Genomic DNA, 16,985 nt, shown 5'->3' with positions numbered 1-16,985 from the left:
AACAGAGATACGACAGCAGGGGGATGATTTAAGGAGCGTGGGTGGGTAGTTGTGGTGGGACACACAGAAGCTGGTCAGAAGTGAGGAAGCAATGATACAATGCATGTCCCCTCCTTCCTTAGCATGCAGTGGAACTGCACATTCACCTTGTTCTACACGAGAGGATATATTGGCTGGCACAGCAAACTCTTCCAGTACAAACACTTGGCAATGGATCACTTCAGGCAAATACAGTTAAGGATCATGCCTTGCTTTTTAACGCCTTCACTGCCAAAGGCCTGCACAGCATTGCCCCGAGGGGAGATGCGTGCGCAGGCCCGCGCACAGCTAGGGTTAAGAAAGTATCGTTCTGTAATGATCCGACAGATAAAAGCAGCATCACGGCACTATAATCAGTCCGCATTTTGTGGCACCGACACATTCATTTCTAACTCCGGTCTCCTGCTTATTTTCACATTCCTCCGTTCTGTTTTCAGTCGGGTCAGATAAAATGCAGTAAAAGAAAACAGATTGCACCAATGGTGAAACGTCTCATACCAGTCATGGGTCTGCCGATGCCCAGTTCTCAGAACCTGTGGCTTCCAATGGATTTGGTGTTGAAAGACGCAAGTACGCAGGTTACGTTTTTGTTGGTTTCTATAAATGCCAAGTGACGGCGATGGCCCGAAAATGCTCTAAACTAGGGGCGCACAACGCCAGTCCTCAAGCACCTCCCAACAGGTCAGTTTCCCACAGCTTCAGTACAGGTGTCTCAATCGGATTGACAATTTCTTCAAAGCGCGGGTCTCCTCTAAGGCAGAGATACAAAGCAGAGCTCTACTCACAAGTTCATAATGAAGTTCTCAATTTAATGTGAAAGCTAAGAACAGTGGAATAACACAATGTCAGGTCCCATATGGAACTTTCATCCTGATGAAAGTTCCATATGGGACCTGACATTGTGTTTTTCCACGATTTGTGGCTGTCACAATAAATGGAGAACTTCATTATGAACTTGTGAGTAGAACTCTGCTTTGTATCTCTGTCTTAGAGGAGACCTGCGCTTTGAAGAAATTGTTTGTCTGTGTTGGCTGCACAAGCAGGATTCTCCTCGCCTGAAACTGTTGCCCCGCAGATTGGAATTGTTCAATCTCATTGAGCCACTTGTGCTGAAGCAGGGACTGATTGAACCACCTTTGCTGAAGCAGGGACTGATTGAGCCACCAGTGCTAAAGCAGAGATATCCTGCAAACCTCACCTGTTGGGGGGCTTGAGGAATGGAGTCGAGCACCCCTGTTCTAAACATTGGGATTAAGTCACAAAGGCCCCTGAATGGTGGAAACACCAAAAAGAGGATAAAGTTGTATACAGATTTACTGTCTAGTCTCGATTGCCAATGAATGTCACAACTGATCATGTTGCTGTTCAAGGAAGCGATTTACTGTAAAACGAAAGACATTTTGGAAATGTAGCATGTCCTTGGTTAACAAAGATCACAGTGCAATGTAATTTCCCATAAAGCTTCCTTCCCAATTAGTTTAATATATATATTTTCATATTGATTTTACTTCTTTTTTTAATCCCTATTACACTCTTGTCAGTCTGCAGTTGCAATTATATATTAGTACGTCTTTGTTTTCATTTTTTTGCAGGGACATTTTAAACAGGCATTGTCATTTACAATGCAAACCACTGCAGTATTGTAATTTTATCTAGGTGGGAGATAATACATGTAATTACCCAATGACCGGGTGTATGATGTGACATTGGAAAGAATATTAAACATATCACTTATGATACAGATATTAAAATGTTACAGAAAGGAACGCACGATGAACACTTTCACTGTATTGCAAATCCAATATGTTGCCAAGTGTCACTGGTTTTTAATTAAATCTCCAATGATCCACTCAATGTGTATGTATGTAAGTATGTATATACCTCAGCTGGACCTTCTGGCAAAATGCAGAGAAGTCTTTGCTTGGAAAATATGATGCTAACGCAAGTTTAATGCATTCCCATCACGTTATTCCAATGCCGGGCCTTTAACTCCATTGGTTGGAAGACCAGTGGTTCAGACTCCTTGAACGAGTGCTGTGAGTAACTACTGAACCATTACTCGGTTGATCGCAGAGGTGGTTAGCGGCCAGTCAACAAGCACCCAGCCATCCACATTAGTAAGGAATTTGAACACGAAGAACAGAGAGCTGTTCCCCCTTTCACAATATTGTATGCCTTAAACGCCATTGCCACAGGTATTGAAAACCATGTATGGACATTTTCAAGCCAAACCGCTTGCATGGAAAAGCGAATACAGATTTGGCCTAAAGTCTGCACGAGAGTAAACAATACAAGCATACTTCTCTTCCTGCTTATACAGACTTTCAATTAAGAATATAGTTAAATATTATGCGTGTGAAAAGTGTCGGCACCTTGGGGCATAATGCAGCCGTTGTATTTAATTGTACAGTGTAGGTTTTGCCCCAACCACTCCACCCCTCTGATTCTTTGTTAACCAAGAAAATAATGGGCTACATTGTGCCATTGCCCAAAATAGCCCGTGTGCTTTATTGTTTGTGAATCTCATTGTTGGGAGAATATCGTACTATTGCACATGAACAAGGATTTGGTCTTCAAAGGACCACAGATATATTTTTTTTTATTGCCCTCACTTTCGTTTGGAGAAATACAGTCTTTCATTGACTAAAAACATTGCAACCGCTCAGTAAGACGAGCGAAGGATGTAAGACTCAGCTGTCACTGGTAGGCATAGCTGTTCTCTCTAGTATTTGACTTCAATATTGGACGAGCTGGTCGTGACATGGTGCCTTTTAATATCCCAAGGCAAATAAATAATGGCTTTTTCAGTAGCAAATACAAGTGTGACCTCGTCAAAGGTTCCCTAACAATTGTGTAATCCGATGTGGATGTTTTCTTCTTCTCAGTTAATTCACATTGGCAACTGTCCTGTAAGATCATAAAAAGCCTACTGTATATGTATGAAAAATACAGTATGAATCAAGCAGAACCCATGCACTCTCCACACAAGTTGATGTGCTGAATAGCATGGAGCTGATACCATAAGGTCTTTGACATGAAGGAAGCGACTGGACCAGCATTGCGTTTCGATGTTTCCTCTCTATTGGTGTTCAACCCTCTGATGAGTTGCAGCAAGCGGTTTAATAATGGCAACCGAGCAAATGGTTACAAAATAAGGTAATGGTAGCATTTGTCAAACCAGCACGTTATTTTAGATGTACACTTACAACTGGCTGTCTCCAGGACCTGCACATGAACCGAACTTAAGTTGGATTTGATTTTAACTTGAGCCCTGTTGCCAAGACCCCTTCTGCAGTGAATGTGTACAAAAACATAACAGCCTTGAAGTGCTTACAAGATCAGAGCCAACAAAGTAACGCTAAGCTCTGCTGTACTTTAGCTACCTCTGTTTGGGATGAGAATGTTCTCAGGAAGTCAACTTTGAAGAACAGATGTAGCCAACGTGATTTCATTACACCCCAAGGCGCAACATTTTGCAAATGTCAACATTTGTTTCAATGGCACCGCACCCAAACATTGCGTTATATATAATGCTCCAGCTTTGACGCACAGCGTCTCGTTAATGGGTTCTATGATGTTGGCTACATCTGTATATGTAGTATGACTTGTTCTAAATGGACAAGTGTTGGCATCATCTTTTGTTACACTCTCCCTTTTTTGGCGGGACCTGTAACTCATTCGGTGTCTGCCAACCATGTGCTGACCAGGCTACTTCAAAAAGATTGGACTAAACAACCTCAAACCTTGTTTTACTGTAGGTAGGGTGGTATCATGTACCCAGTCCACAGTGTGTGCTTTGGAAGTGTGTCGGCCCTTGTTTATTGTCAGTCAGTGGCTTATTTTGCATCAATGCACCAAAACCAGCACCTACTACAGGGGTGGCCAACTCCAGTCTTCAAGTGCCACCAACAGGTCAGTTTTTCAGGATATCCCTGCTTCAGCAAAGGTGGCTCAATCAGTGGCTCAGTTACTGACCTATTTGTGGCCCTTGAGGACTGAGTTGGCCATCCCTGACCTACTTTAACACTCTTTATCCAGTTAGGAATATATATATATATATATATATATATATATATATATATATATATATATATATATATATATACTTACTAGTTAATTGGGTAGTCTGTAAAGTATGGATTCAATCCATAAACTACTCTATTTATTGGTTCACGGTGAATGACATCAGATCGAAATAATAAAACAGTTGAATTTTTCTAATAAGGTGCTCGGCAAAACAGGTACATGTTACTAATCCAGTGAAGAATAACTAATTATATATCTTATTGCAGTGCAGTATACCTAGGTACTGCAAATCAGTGCTGAGTAACAGTCATCACACTCTTGTCCACTGTGAATCCACTGTGAATATGGCTACGAGTAACTCTTGAAGTACAGTGCAAAAATAAAAAGTAAATAAATAAAGAAAAGCGGATCAGCTGTAAAGTATGATGTTTGATTACCTAATGTTCGGGAATTCATGGAATTGAAAGTAAAGTGCTATGGTCAGATCCATGCAAACACACCTGCTGCAAGAGGCCTGTACCAGTTGTATCCACACTGCTGAGTATTTACATGTGTACAGTGATAACCAGACTTCTGCAAGGTCAGAGGTGCTGGACTGACAGATCTCACAGCCCAATGTCCTGTTCTAATGTCCTGACCACTTCCCTACCCTTATATGAAATTGAAAGGCTGTTGTAGAACAGAAAAGATTTTATCTTGTAACCATTTGTTTTTGCTTGACTTCAATTATTTTGTCATATTTTCGGGTATCTTTTGCCATGGCTAGAAAAGCATGGTAGGGTGTACACCTACAGACAATGGGGCTTCAGTGTTCCCTTTACAAAGTAACATTTAACAATTGCTTGCGTGTTCATGCCAAACACTGCATGTGATCTTAGTACAAACGTGGATTCATACTTCACAGTAGTTCAGTGATACTCAACCTTTAACTTGGTGCCACACGTAACTTTCCCTTAATCAACCACATGTTGAAAACCGCACATCGGTAAAAACATAACCGTGAGTTTTAAAACAACAGAACAGGCTCTTCCCTGAATGGTGTAGGTTGAGTACCACTGCAGTAGCCAAACCAAGGAAAGGTATCAATGTTTAACAGAAGACGTTTTGACAGAACTCATGCCATGTAGAACATAGCGGTGGCTGTCGGGTTGTATCCACGCTTTCTTTCGAGTAGCTAATTCTTAAATAATATTTACAGTTACACGCAAAAGTTTCAGTTAAATATAGGAATAGGTCGCTATCAAGTTCGAGTCCATTGGCACTTTGCACTTCGTGGGAAAAGAAAAGACGGGTGGGACGCTGAACGTCAAGAGCAGCCAAAGCAAAACGGTTGAGGCAGAGTCGCCATTAATATGAGTGCTAAGCATTTCCAGAGGGTAGATGTTCCAACCCAGCACATATATGTAATAGGAACTTACACAAAACAGACTGGTTGTCCTATTTTGCCAAGATGAAACCACCAGGATTCACAGTCTTGTTGTAAATGTTCTTAGGTCTGAATTTGTTGACTCCTAGCAGAGGATGACAGAACGACGGTTCCTTAAAACTGTGGATGACGAACACTTGGGAGAGCAAGGACAGGAACGTGTTATGCTGCAACAAACATCCCCCCTTGTGAAAGCTGAAAGAGAACCTACAGGATACATCTGAAGGATTGAAGTTGGGTTACAGCACGGAGCGTGTCCCGGGATTATCCAACGTTCTCACCCGTTCTTCACTTGAGCACAAACTGGACTTGAAAACAAAAATAAGTGCAATTGACCTGAAATGGAAAAACAACTGTCTTTATATTTACTGTAAACGTATCTGAAGAATAAGACCTGTTCAATAACTGTGCTAAAATTGTTGACTGGCTAAAAGACCACTAGACGAAGCTACCATGCACTCCGGGTTCACTGATAATTACTCGACTATGTTATTTATATCCTCATACAAAGCAAGACAGTGGTAGCCACTATACTGGTGAACACATAGAACTGGATGAATATTCTGGGTATGCTGTTCCCATGAAGTATCTACAGCTTGTAATCACAAGACAGTTAAAAGTCAGTACTCTGAAGTGCATAAAAGTATCATCACACTGCCAGTTATATAAAGTCAACAGTGCAAGTTGGGAGGCCCCCCAAAAAAAAGGTACGAGGAAATATGGCAACACTCAGGAAAGCGATCATCTGGAGAATATTTTTACAATGCTGCAATGCCTTCATAAAACATCCCGGGATAGGCTGAGTTTTGGACGTAAAAATCAACGTAAAAGCAACTACTGCAATAACCATTTCATATTCTTGTTGGGCATATACCAAAGCATGCATATGCCAAAAGAAAAGCAGGGGCTGACTTTCTTTGCTTCTTCAGCACGAAGAGGCAGGCCATTCTGCGCATCTTCAGGATACACTGATGCATGAGAACGATGAGCGATCACTAAATTTGGCAACTTTCAAAACTTCTGTTAGTGAATATTCATCTCTTCATTGCCTCAGACCCTCTTGTAAACTTCAGACGTTAAGTCCTGTCCTCCGTAGACAATACAGGCCTCCAAATCTTCTTCTATGTACACCTTGCCTTTAAAGGCCTTTACGAGTAACTAATAACGATTCTGAGGACCTTAGACAAGGTGATATAAGTAGTTATCCCTAAGAACTCTTGGTCCTGTCTTGCCACCTAAAGACCATTGCTATTTCTGTGGCTGAGTGGTGGTTTGGAGATCTCTACGACTGCAGAGCGAGACTTGTTCAGAAATTTCGGGGCCCGACGTAACAGCCGCTGTGCCTCGGTGAACGCTTCGGTCAGCTCTTTCTTCCACTGTATAAACTCTGGATCACTCTGGGGAAAGATACAAGCAGAGATGTAGTTGGTGGAGTGTACTGTAATAAAATCTACTTGGTTCATTTAGGTGTCTAACTATATTGGAAATTGGCGTTGCAGAGTCCACTAGAAATGTTGAATTAGGTCTTAATATGTTGACCACGTGTCTATCTTTTAATACAATTGTTGAGTCATATTGCCAGATTGGTAAATATTACAGATGTAACCAGAATCTGTGTCCTCGGAGATTGCGTGAAGAAAAGCAAAACCCGGTGGCCCCGGGGACAGTAAAGCTGTGGCTGTCTGCCGGACACCCCACTAGAAAATGTCCTGCTGCTGGCTGATGCCGCGTTCACGATTCTGCGGCTTCCCCCGGCAGCACATACCGTTACTCTGGCTACATCTGTATACCAATAATCCAGCCATTGTATCTCTCTTAGGCTACGATTATACCAGCTCTGGCTGGGTCTGCGCGCGATCCGGTGACGTCACTGCTGCGATCCGGCAAAGCGGCACGTGAACTGAAGTCGGGAGGCGGCCAAAGGAGACAAGGAGGAGTGGCGGAGTAGTTTGCCCTCATTGGCTGAACCGCTCGGGTGCCGAGAACAAATTCTCAAGTCTGTTCTGCAGGCTGCCGCTTTGCAGTTTGGCGCGTCGCACAATGTAGGTTTGCTTTAATTAAAGTTCTAAATAGCAGAAACACAACGTAGTATGTTGCAATTCAATGTGATTATAATTCACACATTGTTACTGAAACAATCCACTGAATTAAAATGATGTCTTTATTAGAACTACAAACGTCACATCACAGTCTTATTTGATGAAGTAATTTGTGTGTCAGATCTCAATGTGTGTGTAAAGAAAAAAATGGGGCATGTCTTAAAAGTGAAGTCTTACCTCGCACTGCAGGACAAACTGTTTTGCTCCTTTGATCCTCAGCAAAATGCATTTCTTGTCCTTAATCTGGGTGTCTTCCACAGATACAATCTGCTCCATGGTCAATAAGTTTTGCTGGATCACAAAATAAAAAAAACAAACAAGCAATAAGAATTTGGAGCTCGGAGACAGTACAGACGTGGTTATGTTTACAAATCGGGATCTACGAGAAAGCATCACAATTGGGCTGGTGATCTAATTGAGGGGAAAATAATTTCTATGAAACACACTCTCACATGGGGTTATGCTAATACTGCACATCAACTGTAAGAAAGGATGCAAGAAACCAAAAGGATGCGACATTGCTGAATCCCAGCACTGATATGTACATACGATTTTCCCTTTTGTTGTGGGATGGAGGTCTATATAATGTACACACTTTTCTCCATAATTTCTTATTAGCCAATTCATCTCGTTCAAGACCTCGAGATGGAAAATGATCTGGCACGTGAGCTGTTGCTTGGCATATGGGATGCTGGACAATTGTACAGCATAAACAATTAACCTTTCCCGCTGATCTCAGATGAACCATAAGTGGTTGAGCACAGAGCAGCGTTACGTGCATTGTCAGAAATAACGCAGGGACAATGGAAGATTACATTATTCAAACCAGGCCAGTCTGTTTTAGTTGTGTTCCCCCTTAGCTGGCTGTTGGCATAGAATCATTTAGCAGGGAGTCAAACTGTCTTATTGGGAGATGCCCTGAACCTTCAGCTACTATACCCTGGGAAGGCACATGAGGATACAATATTCACAGGGAGTGGAAGTGGTCCTATTGCATACATTATCCTATACTATGCCGTATCATTGGATTTATAGAAATTCTGTGCCCTCTGTGCTCTGTAGTGATATAATTTCCGGTGATGCATTGCACACAGATGTAACAACTGTCTATCCCAGCACACAATCACTATATATATATATATATATATATATATATATATATATATATATATTCAGCCCTGATAAAGGTCTCTCTGGGGTCCGAAACATCAGGTCTGGGTGTGATTTATGTTCCAATAAAGTAAGATTTGGATTCACTTTACTTCTCTTTATTGCTGGTACCGGTAATCATCTCATTTTTGGTATTGACAACATAAATATATATATATATATGTGTGTGTGTGTGTGTGTGTGTGTGTGTGTGTACACACACATTATATATATATATATATATATATATATATATATATATATATATATATATATATATATATATATATAACAAATTTGTTACAGCACTGTAGTCTGAGTGATCGTTAAATCAGAAGGTATTTTAAATTTTTCTTCAGATGACCATCACACTTGCAAAGCAAAAAGATCTTGAAAAGAGCATTTCGGGCAGTTCTTTGAATGTATATTTATAAAACTGCAGCTAGAACACTTCTGCACCCTTTCTCTCCCTGAAACACAGGTTTCTGGCTCCTCTGGCAACAAAGAGTTCTAAACAAGGGGATACTACCGTTTATTACAGCAGACGTAAAAGATGCCATCGATCTAACAACTAGTCACATTGTTGGTTAAGGTTGTTTCAGCAATCATTGTATTGTGAGGTTGTTTCCTTTCTTTTTAGGGTGACACACTGAAGGGATAGTCTGCTTGGGTAATGCTACGATTTAGAACGACAGCTCTAAAACATGATCACAACTCGACTATAGCATTATCTTTTCGGGAAATGCTATGGTCATTCCACTCACGCCTTACCAGCTGATGTTTTTTTTTATAAACACGCCAGGGTTCCTAAATGAGAAACAATACCGCCATGAACGTCAAACAATACAGGGGGTTCATGTTGAAACTTGGACTACACCGGGAACAGCAACGTGTTTGAACAGCACAGTTAAAGCACTGATAATAAAGATGGAGATGGGTGGAGGTAGGTACTGCAGATCTCCAGTATGAATGTTAAAGCAGCTTACATATAGCACTGCGCAATGTCATTTTTAATGATACGTTTGAAGCAGGGGGTCTCGGGAGCAGGGCTCTGTTAATTTCAGCTCCGGGGCCCCCCTTCTTCCAGAGATACACACCTCCGTAGAGGTGCCAGTATCTCTGCAGCCAGGGAACGTGTGTGGCTAATGAAATGTTGGCGTTGAAATGTCCTGCGAGCCAATCGGAAGCCGCGACATCATCCGTAGCAGATTCCTATTGGCCCGCGTGACCCGGACATTTAAACCGAGCAGAGATACCGGCACCCCCCCACGTATATCTCAGGAAGCCGGAGCTGAAATGAACACAGTTCAGCTCCGGAGACCGCTTGCTTCAAACCTGTAATAAAAAAATAAAAAAAGTGGACAAATCGTGCAGTGCTACGTCTTTTGCTGCTTTAATGATCTCCAATGATTATCTGGCTTTCACTAAATATCAAATCGTGACAGATTGGGTCAGTACTCTTTAACTGGCAGCCCATGGGTCAAATCAAGCCCTCAAAGAGCCTTGTGATGTGACCCTTGGACTCTGCACCTGGTCATTTCATACCAGTTCCTTAGGCAAGGGCCGTTTGGCACACGGACAGTCACTGGTAACTGAAGTTAATGTATATGGTACAGATGGTATAAATGCTTGTCAAATGTTTCAATATAATCATTTTTCATATATCAAATTAAATTACCATAAGCTTGTAACCCTTCTGCTGGGAAAACGAGTTGAAGAGCCGCGCATTAGGTTGATGGATTCACAGCTATTACTGAATATTTAACTGCAGTATTTGTAAACCCAAGATGTTTCATTTCAGTGAATTCTTTTCCAGGAAATATATGTATGTATGTATGTATATATATATGTATATATATATACTGTATATTTTTTTAAATAGCCTAAATATATACATCTACAGTATGTTAAACATACATTAGTAAATACTGGTAGTGCCGCCTAATGATTCATAATGTGTGTTCTAAGCAGATTTCCAGCTATTACTGAATATTCAACTATTTGAAAACCCAAGATGTTTAATTTCAGTGAATTCTTTTCCAGGAAATGCATAGCCCAACATATTTTTTTTTTTTTTTAAATAGCCTAAATATATATCTATGTTAAACATACATTAGAAAATAATTGTCGTGCAGCCAAATGATTCAAAACATGTGTTCTAAGCAGACTTTTTTTTTTTTTGGAGGGGATTGAAAAATTCTCTTGATTTACTATAAATAACATTCATAGATTTTAAAAATACATTTCTATTCCTAATAATGAAAAATATCAATAAATGTGTAACGAAAATGGTCTACGGGGAGATCCCATCCTTTTCTAAACACACAAAGGTTAAGGCTGAGTCCCCGCTGGCGCTGACCGCACTCATGCTTGGAGAGCGGTGACGTCACCAACTGTCCAAGCATGAGCGCCGGGTGTCCTTGCAATTTCGCAAGCGCATGCGGGAGGGGGGAGGGAGGGGGTGTCATTGCAGGGAAGCCGTTCAAAGTTCGTTTTTTTTGATTGTGCAAGCGCCAAGCGTGGGTGAGCGTGAGCGAGGACATAAAAATATAGATAGCTAGAAGCAACCTCTTCAAGCTTCAAGCACAGCGCGCTCAGTGGCACAGGGGACTCAGCCTGGAAAACAGACACTGTAAATACCAACAAAAATAACCATTGCAAAAAAAAACAGAGCATAAAGACCACACAACAAGGCACAAAGCTTTGGGAACCCCCTCCCCCCCGTGCCATGAAGCCAGAAATGTTACATCTTTGGGCTTTGCTCTGTAAATACCCAGTCTTACTGCTTTTTTGATCCTTGCTATGATTACAGTTGCATACAGCACACAGATGCCCGTACAGTGCACGTGATCTTACCCGAGATTCTCCTTCTCCCCTCCATTCAAGTCGGTTTGGAAAGAGGTAAAAATAACGCCGCTGCCACTGTGTTAAGAACGGGTTCCCCAATTTCAACATGTAGCCGTGCATAATGCAATCTTTCCCCAGTGCGTAATCTGCAGCAGAGAGAATGGCGTTATTCTTATTAAGGGCAGTCAGCGTCTTCAGTCATTTTAGGATGCGCAATCGTTGGAAATCTCATGTTGGACTTTAAAAAGAGACAGACAAGGGCTTTGCACAGCGCCATTAACAAGAAGTAAAGGAGGGCTACTCCAGGGGAGGCCAACTCCAGTCTTCAAGGGCCACAAACAGGTCAGGGTTTCAGGATATTCCGGCTTCAGCACAGGCGGCTCAACCAGTGGCTCAGTTTTCGACTGTACCACCTGTGCTGAAGCAGGGATATCCTGAAAAACCTGACCTGTTGGTAGCTCTTGAGGACTGGAGTTGGCTACCCCATGGCTAGATGACATGCACATGTCTGCAGACAATCGCGTGTCTGTTTGGTGGTTGCACTATTTAACCCCTACTGTTAGAAGGGTCTGCAATAGAGATGGGAGAATGGGTCAACATCCGTTTCACAGGGTTTCCTCTTCGTTATTTCAGAAATATTTCCAAAATTCGAAAAAGGTTTCGGATATTGTTTTAGAATTGTCAAATATTTTCTATGGTGCTGACTTTGTAACTCCCAACAAATTATAAAATGCTGAAAAACGGCGCATACTGGTACACAGCAAATACAAATCTGTCTGGCACTCACGGGGTCAATCAGTTGGCATGTTCCTATATATACAGACACATACATACATATATACACACATCTATATACAGTATATAAAACTGAAAGTGTTGTTTGTGCGTCCCTGTAGACAATTTGATTGGTCCGTCGGTCCGCCCGCCCTCCCACGGCTCTCATTGGCCGGTGTCTCGCCCCCCCCGTGGGTCCCGTGCAGCCATACCGTCCTGACCTGCCTCACTCCACCCGCCACCCCCTCACCCAAAATACCCCCGCTGTGCCTCAGCCAAACTCCTCACACCCCACACCCGCTGGCTACCGCCTCTCCCCCACCACCATCCCCACCGCAGTCCCACCACCTCCCGCGCCTGTACACCCCCAGCACCCCCCTTCCCCGGGACCGTACCCACCCCAGTACCGCCGCCCCCCCCCCCCCGAATCACCGCCGCCCGTGCCGCCAGCAACCGCAACACCCCCGTACTTCCGCTGGCCCACCCGCGTCGCCGCCCGTCCCGCCAGCTACCCACCCCCCACAGTACAGCCGGGTCTCCGCATTACCCACGGATGTCCTGCCAGCTACCGCCCCACGCCCGTACCGTCCTGCGCCCGGCACCACAACAGTCCCGCCGGGAACCCCGCCATCACCCACAGCACCGGCCCCTACTCAGGGGCACCTCACCCTCTCCTCACTCGCCCCATGCTGCCTATTCTCCCAGGTAACAAAGCGGTTGAGCCGCCGAGACTCCCCCCCCCACCTGCTCAAACCCCCCCCCACCACCTGCCCAAACACCCCCCCACCACCTGCCCAAACCCCCCCTTCACCACCTGCCCAAAGCCCCCCTCACCACCTGCCCAAAACCCCCTCCTCCCCACCTGCCGAACCTTCCCCCCCTCCCCACCTGCCGAACCTTCCCCCCCCCCACACACACAAACATATCTATACATATTTCCCAGGGAAGTGTGTGTAAGATGCTACTGTACCTTCTTCATGACCCAGCTGCTTGTTTTTGGCGCGCTTCCGGGCCTCTATTTTATCCGTGTCGACATTGACGGCTTCATAAACGGTTTCTGCTACTTCTTGTTGCCAGCGCTCTGATATTACCAAAGGGAAGTTCTTGTACAGTTCTTGATCGCTATCAAGAAGCTGGAGAGATAAACCGTGTGATGAGGGGTAAATACTTGGATGAAGACAGAATGCTCCCACGTGCAACAAGGGGCAGCATTCAGAACAAGTGCCGCAGCTATCGGTGTTTGCCATGTATAAGGTGAAGGAGCGGCTCAGTGAGTGAAGACACTGACTCTGTAAGCAATGACACCGAGTCAGGGGACCCTGGTTCAATTCCTGGTATCAGCTCTGTTTGACCTTGGGCAAGTCACTTTATCTCCCTGTGCTTCAGGCACCAAAAACATAGATTGTAAACTCATCTGGGCAGTGACGGTGCCTGTAACATTCCTATGTGCTGCGTACCGCGCACCTTACTGTAATTGTGAAGCACTTTGAGAGAAAAGTGCTATATAAAATTATTGTGATTATTATTATCGCTCAGGCAAACACAGACGCAACTCTAATTTCTTCAGAATCTGCTAACAACACCAAAACTTTGGTGTATGGGGGTGATTTATTAAACTGTGACAGTGCCCCGATTCGGACAATCCCACGGAAACTCCCAATGACGTGAAGGGTCCGTGGTTTAATGAATGACCCCCTATGTGCGTTTATGTAGTCGTAGTGTATAGAAGGACCAGAGATGAAAAGCTTCTTTAAGCTACATTCACTTAATGAGAATGTCAATGTTGGGTCTTTATAATCTAAATCCCTTTTATCCAAAGATAAACAAGAAAAGAAAAAAAAGGAGTGGAAATATAGGTTTTCCCAAAAAGAAAGAAAGAAAAAGAAAGAACAGATTGTAGCACTTTATCAAATGCCTCAATCTTAAATTCAACAATATATGGATATCCGTAAAGTTCAATGTATGACTTTTATGAAAGAAATTAATCTTTTTTCCATTTACTACACAATTATCTGCTGTTTTACAGAGAATATGATCTTCATGGAAATCTATAAACACAGGCTCAAGACATACGTATTTAGCCAGGCATTTAATTAATGAACCACAACCTGTCCGGCACTTGATAGCTGCAGCCCCGTCCCACCCTGTGTTGTATCTTTCCTTGTGTTTGGCCTCTTTATAACCTTCAATGCTTTCTTCTTTTATCCTTTTTTGTAACTGTAAGCGCTTTGAGTCCCATTAGGAGGAAATCGCTATATAAATAAAGTTATTTAATGTGCATGTTGTAACACGCGCTGGGATATCTAACTACTAACGAAGGAGTGAGGGGGAGTAGGGGGTATGATACCTCTTATTGGACCCAAAAAGGAGTTATGTTAGACGCTTTCAAACCTCTCTGGGTTCTTCATTGGGTCACCCGATGAAAGACCCTGAGAGGTTCAAAAGCTTGTAACATATAAACTACTTGTTGGTCCAATAAAAGGTATCATACCCTCTACTCCCCCTCACTGCTTTGCTATTTAATGGAAGAAAGGAGCAACACGGCTACCCAGACTCCCTTGCTTACGTTGGGATATCCAACTGAATTGACATTCTTTCCAGTGGAATCCATCCCACACGTAGAGAGACATGTGAGGTTTGGAAAGCTCCATGCACAAGTATATTTAAGAAAGTTGCCAATAGCCCCTGAGGTACAGAAGTCCCACATTTTGTAAGTTCTTAATAAAAAAAACCACTTTGAATGTGCACCGTATGCAGTCAGGCAGCCATACTGTACCTTAATGCCTTTTGTGTCCTCTTCATCAAATGATCCAATATCAAAGGCATCTGCTGCATTTACCTCTCCTCGAGGAGGGATCAGAGGTGGGGGATACTGAGAAAACAAGACATGCATGCTCCCAATATAGATATGGATATACACAAACACATGCACACGCACATTATTGTATTGTATCGCTTCTTAATGTCTCTACATTTTATTCAGGAGCATTTATGAAGCCAGCTCGTGTGTAAACATGGCAGCGCATTTACAATGTTTTTGGTGGGCAGTCACCCCAGAGGTCAGGGCCCAGCTCTCCGGAAGTGTTGTAGTGAATACCGTATTTGACCCACCTATCTAGAAAATAATATGCATTTGCTATATGCAAATATAAGCCATGCCAGTGGCCACAGTGACAATCCTTCCATACAGTCGTTTGCAGGCACGAAATACCCAGCTTTGCAGCCACAGTAATACAAGTAACTCAATTACCTTTTGCAAATACACTTGCTGCCAGTCAATGCCTTTGAAGAAAGGATGCTCCTTCACTTCTTGTGCGCTGCAAAGGAAACGGGGAAAAACAAATAAACAAGACCTCCCAAATAAAGCTTTTGGCAGAATCCCCACTACTAACTCCATCTCCGGGTTACCCCAACGCAATTCCTCTTTCCCTTTTTACTCTCAGCTAAAACTAATTTGTTCCCCAGCTGGATTTATTTCAGAAAGCGATGTACTGTACGTTCTCTGCTAAACCCAAGAGATTTGTGAAAACGAGATGTATCTGCCTAGATTAACATGTTTTTCAAATACATACACTGAGTTTTCGGCTTTCTTGAGGTCGGCCCCCTGTATGTATGTAAATATCCCATTGTCGGTTACTGCTCAGGTTGGAAGGTCTCCGAGGGAGGCAATTTGGGAAGAAGTAGCTGCTTTATGTTCACGAACAAATGAAGTTATTTAGTACATGAGCACCGAAGGACAACGGGTCTCCTTTCAGCCCCTCCTGACCCTATATCTCTCTCACTCTTGACTCTTTTCTCCCTCACTGCCCCCATACCTCCGAAACGTTCTGCCCCATACCATTCGTCAAGTCCCTTTATTCCCAACATTTCAACTCCTAAAACCCCACCTGTGTTTCATTATCTTCAAAACCCCACAACTTCTTCCATATTCACTTACACCCTGGCCAAGCACTACAATGCACTCCACTCACACTGCCTCCCAATAGGGTTATATTCTACACGTACCAACATCGCCAGTCCGTGCGATCTGACATGAAAGCTCCAATGGACACCGGTGACCTTGGAGCTTATAAAACATACCCCATAAATGGTAAGCTCTTTGGGACAGGAATCCTTACTCATATTTACTTGGTGCACATACCCCTGAACTGTACCATTGTATAATTCTCTTGTCTCTATTGTAAAACACGCTGTACATGGTTGTTGGTACCATACAAACAAACCCCCATTCCTACTGAATAAAAAAAGAATTATGACCATCAATTATATGCTAGAGTAGCCTGGAATGAAGTCAAACAGGTAAAGACTTCATACACGTGCTGCGTTTAATGCACAACGTAACCGGGAGTATTTAGGAGATATTGGGAAGGTGAAACCTACCTGCATCCCTGACAGCCGAGTCTCTTGCTCACATCTCGCTGGAGAAGACCCTCCAACAGGGACTTCAGCTCTGGGGTGAAGGAATCTGGCAGCTCAACATTCTTTAGATGGAAGGAAACCGAGAAACAAGGGAGGTTAGGTCACGTTATTTATAAATAAATAAATATACATATATATATATATATACACATATATATATATATATATATATATATATATAAAATGAAACAAGCTGATAAAGAAGG

General features: G+C 42.9%; 1 protein-coding gene across 2 annotated transcripts in view; it reads right to left on the bottom strand.

Moving 5' to 3' along the window:
• Window positions 1-1,006: 1,006 nt before the first annotated feature.
• Window positions 1,007-16,985, bottom strand: part of GRK3 (G protein-coupled receptor kinase 3) — a 226,811-nt gene continuing 210,832 nt past the window's right edge. For both annotated transcript variants that reach the window (XM_075568954.1, XM_075568955.1), the window contains 7 exons: window positions 16,741-16,841; window positions 15,611-15,677; window positions 15,137-15,232; window positions 13,331-13,493; window positions 11,596-11,732; window positions 7,768-7,881; window positions 1,007-6,888 (listed from right to left, as the gene is read on the bottom strand). In XM_075568954.1, coding sequence (XP_075425069.1) covers window positions 6,727-6,888; window positions 7,768-7,881; window positions 11,596-11,732; window positions 13,331-13,493; window positions 15,137-15,232; window positions 15,611-15,677; window positions 16,741-16,841 — 840 coding nt within the window. In that variant the 3' untranslated portion in view covers window positions 1,007-6,726. The remainder of the gene's footprint in view (window positions 6,889-7,767; window positions 7,882-11,595; window positions 11,733-13,330; window positions 13,494-15,136; window positions 15,233-15,610; window positions 15,678-16,740; window positions 16,842-16,985) is intronic.

The sequence above is a fragment of the Ascaphus truei genome, chromosome 13 (assembly GCF_040206685.1).
Source record: "Ascaphus truei isolate aAscTru1 chromosome 13, aAscTru1.hap1, whole genome shotgun sequence".
NCBI lineage: Eukaryota > Metazoa > Chordata > Amphibia > Anura > Ascaphidae > Ascaphus > Ascaphus truei.
The sequence above is the reverse complement of the archived record's forward strand: the minus strand, read 5'-3'. Positions and strand labels throughout refer to the sequence as shown.